Raw genomic sequence first — 8078 nt, forward strand, 5'->3', positions numbered from 1 at the left:
GTTATGTTAAACTTTCCTATCAGTCCTTCACAAACAGGGAACAGTCTGTCTATTCTCTCCATCTGTCAGCTGCTGCTGGCTCTTCCTCCTCCTCTTCCTCACACACTGATGAGTTTGTCCTGGTGGATCATCAGGGGTGCAAAACCTCACAGATGATGTGCAGCAGTGGGTCCCTCAATCTGGAATCATTTATTTATCTCGCTCCCTCACTCTCTCTCTCTCTCTCTCTCTCTCCATATATATATATATATATATATATATATGTATGTATATGTGTGTGTGTGTGTGTGTGTGTATATATAAAATATAAGACACTCGCTCAACTGTTATATTTGCAGTCAGATGCAAGAAGAAAGGAGACGAACTGGCAGGACCAGCTGACCTTTTGGTGTTGAGACTCTTCAAAACCTTGCATACCCCTTTCACTGTAAAGAGTGCAAAGAAAATAGTATGAGTAACCAGGGAACTACTAACAGAGTTGTATGCAAGAGGTTTACTATTGGATACTGTGCTAACCAAAGAACAAGAAGCAACGAAGTGTTTGTTGAAACAATTGAGCATTTCAGTTTTGTTTGGCACAAGAGTGGAGTCAATACTTAAGAAAGGAGGTTGCTCTGAGGAATGAGAGCTGGCAGAAAGAGACTATAGTTTGCCAAAGCCTCCTCAGGTCATTTAGACTGTCAGTGTTTAAAGTTAAAAAAATAGTCACATTTCGCCTTCCTGATGGAGGCAGTAAACTGAACATTTTTGCCACATCAGAGTGAAATGTCAGGACATCCCTCAGTTCAGTTCTGAACTGGCTGATTTTCTACATAGAGAAACCAGGTGGGAGTAGCCGTGAGAAAGTACAGATCTGATGCTATTGCCTAAGTTTTCGTCAGCAGTGCTCCTGGAAATATTTCCAAACTAAATTGACATTGTCAATCAGTTTAATACCAACTCAGTTCAAACTGACTAAGTCATGAAGAAAAGCTTGCTCACTGTAAAGCTTCATTTTTATTTATTTATTTTTTTTGTGATCATGTGGGGGTTGGAGCGTGAGATTTTGGTGTCTCTCACAGCACCAACTATGCAGTGATGATTTAGGCCACTGGTAAAAACTACTAATGTGGAAAACTTATGCTGCACATTGGTTACAAAAAGATCAATAAGAGAAGATTTGTCTGGAGGTTTGTAATTAAAGTGTTGGCTTTAAATTATTAGTGTAAAATTTAACAACAAGCAGTGCACCTTAAAATCATCAGACACAGAAAAAAAAAGACAGTCCCAATAAAAATCACCTACCAGAGTGATTTCATTAAAATGCAGTTTAGATAAAAGTTGAACCAGGGAAGGTAATGTGCTGGGGGAAGCAGTTGGTGACTGATAGGAGCCACCAACTGTCAAAGACTTTTCTAAACAAATTAATACTTAAGGCCAAAATCTCAAATTGCTTAGTTGCAGATCTAGAGAGCAGCACTTGAGCAGCAAGACAGACCTTCACATAAACTGCCACACCATCACGTTTCCTTAGACGGTCTGAGCGATAAATGTTTAATCCATCAATTCTGTGTTGCTTCCTTTTTCAGACCACACAATCATCACCGCTGTGCCTGGAGAGGACGTCACTCAAAATCACATCATCAGACATGTACAGTGGTGTAGAGCTGACCTGGAAGATGAAGAACTTGTCCTTTTATATCACCATGGACGACTTGTTCCAGATTACCAGCATCCATCTTTTGAGAACCGGGTGGATCTGAAGGACAGACAGATCACTGATGGAGACGTGTCTTTGATTCTGAAGGATGTGACCACTGCTGATAGTGGAACATATAGGTGTCGTGTCATCCAGAGAGGCAACAACATATGAAGCTCATCAGCATCATCTACCTCAGAGTTGGTCCTCCAAGTGAGTGAGGAGTTCAGTGTGTGTAGGATATTTGCTGCTTTTCAAAAAAATGTGTTCAAATTTATGGGAGACTCCACCATCTGCATGTTAGTTGCTTGCTACTGTAGCATTATTTATTGTATATTATACAGTGAAAGAAAAAATGTCTTAAAGTCACCGGTTGTGATCTTAGCCAGATCCTCATCAATCCTTTTCTGTTCGACAGGGGTCATTTGTTTTAGAATAAATTTTCGTCTTTTGGTTTGACTTGCAGAAGGCCGTGGTGGAGGTCCTGTTTTATTCAAGACAGCGGATGCTGCAGCAGAGGTACCTGACTCACCACAGGACACTCTTCCAGACACAGGTACATTTAAACAGCTCTTTCATTCGTTCAACTACTTGAACATTACTCTGTTAGCTTCCCCAGTGTATCACTTAGGCTACGTTCACACTGCAGGCGAAAGTGCATCAAACCTGACTTTTTTGACCCTATGCGACCCATATCCAATCATGGTATGACAGTGTGAACGGCACAAATCCAGTATTTTCAAATCCGATCTGGGTCACTTTCATATGTGGTACTGAATCCGATACATATCTGATGTTTTAGAAAGCGACTGCTGTTTGAATGGTCACGTCGCATTGAATCTTCTTTTACGTCACTGACACACGACAGACGCTAATTATCAGCGCCGGAGAAGACATCGCGAACGCTTCCTGGCCATCCAGTGTAGATGTCAGTGAAACTGTTGGGAAGACAACGTGAACATTTTATTTGTACTGTATAATCTGCAGATTCTGACAGAAATCTGCAACTATCCTTTGAAGCACCGCTCCTCTCTAAAACAACAATAAGGATAATTATTAGGTTATTTACATTATTATGTAAATAACAAAATAACTTAAAGCAAAAATTGGGAAACGTAAAGTTCGAAGTCTTTATATTAAGGGCCATCAGTCAAACAATATTGTTTGCTCTCCAAAAGTTGAATCTGTTCATCTGGACGTAGCGTTTTGTGGGAGAAACGTTTCGTCACTCATCCAAGTGACTTCTTCAGTCTCAGTTGACTGCAGGTTTCCCCAATCTTATAAACAGTACATTTGCATAATGACTGAAACCAGCCCACTGAAGGAACAATGGGCTGGGAGGTCAGTTCCTTAATCATAATTATGCAAAATTCTCATGACCATTGATCAACAACCAATGGTTGCGGCTGCGGAACCTGACGGCAGCGGGGCGGCTGCGGAACCTGACGGCAGTGATGCTGCAGGCGATGATGCTGCAGGCGATGATGTAAAAGTCGCGGGGGAAGATTCAGCAGGTGACGGCTGAACAGATTTCCCCGGACCATCAGCAGATGTGAGGATGTGCTGGCTGGGTCCTCCAGGACCCTCAGTTAACGAGGCGTCGTGCTGGACGGGCCCCTCGGACCCTCCAGCGGAGACAGGAGGCTGGACGGGCCCCTCGGACCCTCCAGCGGAGACAGGAGGCTGGACGGGCCCCTCGGACCCTCCAGCTGACGACACTTGAGGCTGGCTGGGTTCTCCCGAACCCCCAGCAGACGAAACCTGAGGCCGGACGGGCTCCTCGGGCCCTCCAGCTGACGACACCTGAGGCTGGCTGGGTTCCCCCGAACCCCCAGCTGACGAAACCTGAGGCCGGACGGGCGACTCGGGCCCTCCAGCTGACGACACTTGAGGCCGGACGGGCGACTCGGGCCCTCCAGCTAGAGCAGATGCAGGACCAGAGGCAATTGGGACCCCTGGCTGAGGGTGAAGATGAGTGGCTGACTGAGCAGATGACAACACTGATGATTCCTCCACTAACTGAGCTAGTGACTGGGTTATGGACTGTAACAAGGCTTGCAGAAAATCCGATTGTGGTAGCGACTGAGCTATGGATAGCGGGGGTGAAGACTGAGCTATGGGTGACTGAACTTGAGATGAAAGTGATGGTGGTGGAGTTGGTGACTGGGCTACAGGCGGCTGCTGAGCAGGAATCACTGGACACTGGGCTACAGGCGGCTGCTGAGCAGGAAACACTGGACACTGGGCTACAGGCGGCTGCTGAGCAGGAAACACTGGACACTGGGCTACAGGCGGCTGCTGAGCAGGAAACACTGGACACTGGGCTACAGGCGGCTGCTGAGCAGGAAACACTGGACACTGGGCTACAGGCGGCTGCTGAGCAGGAAACACAGGACACTGAGCTACAGGCGGCTGCTGAGCAGGAAACACAGGACACTGAACTGAAGGTGGCTGCTGGGCAGCTAACTGAGCTCAAGGTGGCTGCTGGGCAGCTAACTGAGCTCAAGGTGGCTGCTGATCAGCTAACTGGGCTGCCTGTTCAGACATAATCCCCGACTCCTGCTGGGACCGTGAATGCTGGCGGCGCATCCGCCGCTTCCCTGTAGAAATGGGATCAGGGCAGACAAAAGGTGACTTGGAGAAACTCTGCTGTGGCTGCTCCTGAAAATGACAACTGCTCCAGTCCGTACCACAGGAGAGAATGGAAGTGTGGTTGGGTGATGATGGCGAGGGTTGCATTTCTTCTTTAAAGGTGGATCGAACGACTTGGCAATGAACCTTGGCAAAACATACTGCTGACGTCGAGAGCACCAAGTGGCGAGGGCCTCCAGGAGAGCAGCTGAATCCTCCTTCCCTGGGCCGCCCATGCTAAACAGTTCAAAACAAAAACTGGCTCTCAGAGCTGTTACTATTGTTTTTAATCCGCTAATGTCCAGAAAGGTTATGGTGAAGGTAGGGGATGACAAGAAGTTGTCTAGAAACACTACCTCTGGAAGCCTCTTGTAGTTATCCACAGCGTGAATTATGCGCCAGCAATAATCCCACAGCTGTGCGAGGTACTTTCCCTCTGAGGCAAAAGGTGAGTCCGCTGGATCCATCTTGTGGTCGCGTCGTTCTGTCAGGGCTCTGTGTGCGGGCAGGTGGAAATGTGGATCTACATGCAGGACTCCAAGACGAAATGTAACTGAAAACCACAGCTTTTATTGCTGGCATCAAACAAAAACAGAAACCAAACCATGAAACCAAGCAGGAACACACAGGCAGGATCTGAGGGTACGACGCAACACCGAGCATGGGAAAACACAGGGCTTATATACACAGGGTAGTAACGGGGGAATCGGCAACAGGAGGGAGACACAGCTGGGAGAGATCAGGGCTAACGAGACATGGGGAACAAAGCTGCACACACTAACATAAGACAAAGACTTTCACAATAAAACAGGAAACATGAATCACAACTCAGAGACACGGACTCAACACAGAGAGACAGAAAATGACACATGGAACTGAACTATACATGAAACCACAATTCCTAAAACATGGATAACAGAACATGGAACTCAAATAATAATCATCACAACCACAACAAGAGAACAAGAAAACAATCCATGATGCAAAATTAAACCAAAACATAATAAACTCAAAATATTGGGTCCAACGGACCCAGAACCGTGACACCAAACTTTTGAGCGTTTGAGCCGCTTACGCGCCGTGTTTCCTGCCAGGTAAATGACGCTCCGCAACGTGGTGACGTCATTCGGGGCGACTGGAATCTATAAGGGAATCGTTTGCAAAAATGGCAAACAATTCCAAGGAATTGAAACAGTGGGAACCGGTTCTCAACAAGAACCGGTTTTCGATACCCATCCCTATGCATCACTCTGCTCAGCTTTGTTGTTATTCAGCCTCTGCATGTTTACCTCTGCAGGTGAGTTTTACCTGTCAGGAGATAAATGACATTTCAATGATAGATAAAGACAAAGAAATAGAGTAGGATTATTTCATATTCATTCCGTTTGTCTGTGTGTGTGCAGGCAACATGAGCCGGCGCAGGGGCGGGGTGAACAGGTGTGCTGGGATCTGACAGTGATTGTGTCTCTTTATACGTTGGCAGTGACAGTCGGAGGAGGAGAGCGGACGTGACAGCAGAGAGAGAGCTGGAGTGTCTGTGTCCCAGTAAACCACAGTGTTAAATAAAAGTTCTGCTGTCGTCAAATTCGCTCCGGCTTATGTTTCTTGGGTCCAACGTTACAGTGATATTATTGAAAATTCTCTGTGTGTAAGTACAGTTTAGTGCTGTCTGATCATCACTCTGATTGACTGCTGTAGAAGTGAACAGTGTTACTTTGACCTTTAACCTCGCTGCGCTGTGTTGTTTCCTCTTTTTCAGATCACAAAATCATCACAACTGAGTCTGGACAGGACGTCACTCTGACATGTCGAGCTCAAACCCACATCATCATAGTTGTAGAGTGGAGCAGAACTGACCTGGAAGATGAAGAACTTGTCCTTTTATATCAGCATGGACGACTTGTTCCAGATTACCAGCATCCATCTTTTGAGAACCGAGTGGATCTGACGGACAGACAGATAGTTGTTGGAGACGTGTCTTTGATTCTGAAGAATGTGAGACAAGATGATGCTGGAACATATGAGTGCCGTGTCATCAAGAGAGCTGGAAAACCTTTGAAGCTCATCAGCATCATCAATCTGAAAGTTGGTTCTCCAAGTGAGTGAGGAGTGTTCAGTGTGTTTGAGATCTTCGGCTCTTTTAGTTCTGCTGCCTTATTGCTCCTAAATAGCTCTGTTTTCACGATCACTGAGATCCTTCTATTTTAGCCTAGCTGTGAATGATCTGTATTGGTAGTGTCCCGATTCGAAATATTGAGGCAAGGACCAAACCAACACTGGCCCAGAAGAGTTCAGTCAAATGATGATTTATTGAGTACACGTGTGGGAAGATGTACACTGCAATACATCAGCATAGATCTTCTCCAAACAACTCAATTCAGAATAGTTTTATTCATGTCAGGGTTCAGCCCCTTCTGCGTCACAAATGTACATAATATGCTTAAGTTACAGTAAATCATCACTTAAAAATAGCTAAAATAGACAGAGATGTTCCTCTTTCTAGTACTTTCTTCCATACATGGTAATTAAATTCATTCTCCGAATAACCCCTGGGGACTTTACACTTTCTTCACTCTTCTTCTGTCACTTTTTACTAGGCAAGCTCAACTGCAGGTAGAAGCTAAATGAATTCAAGGCCTTTGCTTACAAAGGTCTACATTTAAATCATATTTGTCTGTAAGCGTGAATGCTGTTTTAACCTTCCATTGCTCCAAATCACCTTACACAATAGATTGTGAAGACATCGCGCTCCACAAAGCTTGAAACCTTCAATAGACTGAGAATCAACTCTTATGAGCACAACATGCAAATGTGTGTATACAATGATTATGGCTGCACCTGCAATAAAAATGTTAATCTGATGCCAGTAGCTGTGATAAACAGTTTAATGCAATTTAATGATAAAGTTATATTATTAATGCAGTAAAATAATTCCTTTATTCCCACTGTTAGCAGTGTTTGATTTAGTGTTTTCATAAAAGCCTATTTCTTGTGTGTATATTAGTGCTCAGAAGAACAGACATGTGGTTTAAAGCCTAGACAAAAAAAATCCTCCTCATCAACACTTTTTTGTTTGTCAGGGGACATTTGTTTTGTAATAATTGTTGTTCTTTTGATATGATTTGCAGCAGGCCATAGTTTATTCAACACAGTGGATGGTGCAGCAGAGATACCTGACTCAAAACAGGACACTCTTTCAGGGCCAGTGAATGTCACCTCTCCTCCAGCTACAGGTAGATATGAGCAGCACTTAGATGAATTTTTTGATTTTGCTCTGACAAATATTAACATTTTAGAAATTCATTCTCCTGTTCCATTTTTGATCTTTTCTATCACTTTTTCCCAATGTACCTGCAATTAATTCCAGATCCTTGTCTCTGTGTCGCTCTGTGTACCTGGCCTGTACCACCACAGTCGCTGTCTTCACAGTTTCCGCCCTCCGTCTTTCTTTCACACAATGTTGTGATCATAGTCCTAGACCCTATCTTTGCATGTGATTAGCTACATTAAAATGAAGGCCAACTGAAGACGACATCAAGTCGTTGTGAGCTGAGATTCTAGGTTTATCCAATTGTCACAAGAAGTCACCAGCAGGGACAATACTTGTTTAGAGTCCGAATCAGAAGAAGATGTTTCTGACTCTGGAGGTGTGGAACATGACTGACCTTAGGTACCGACCAGAGGGCACGGGTCACACGGGTGGTGGGTGGGGTGCAAGGGGTCACCCATGATGACAGTGGTTTTCCTGAGAATGGAGGACATGGCAATG

General features: G+C 44.9%; 1 protein-coding gene across 1 annotated transcript in view; it reads left to right on the forward strand.

Moving 5' to 3' along the window:
* LOC146389750 (neural cell adhesion molecule 2-like) overlaps window positions 1–6415 on the forward strand; it is a 631716-nt gene extending 625301 nt beyond the window's left edge. Inside the window, exon 7 of the mRNA XM_084919639.1 lies at window positions 6069–6415. Within this exon, the coding sequence (XP_084775765.1) occupies window positions 6069–6415 (347 nt within the window). The remainder of the gene's footprint in view (window positions 1–6068) is intronic.
* Window positions 6416–8078: the final 1663 nt, after the last annotated feature.

Source organism: Perissodus microlepis, chromosome 3, assembly GCF_051167445.1.
Source record: "Perissodus microlepis isolate ML-2025 ecotype Zambia chromosome 3, ASM5116744v1, whole genome shotgun sequence".
Classification (NCBI taxonomy): domain Eukaryota; kingdom Metazoa; phylum Chordata; class Actinopteri; order Cichliformes; family Cichlidae; genus Perissodus; species Perissodus microlepis.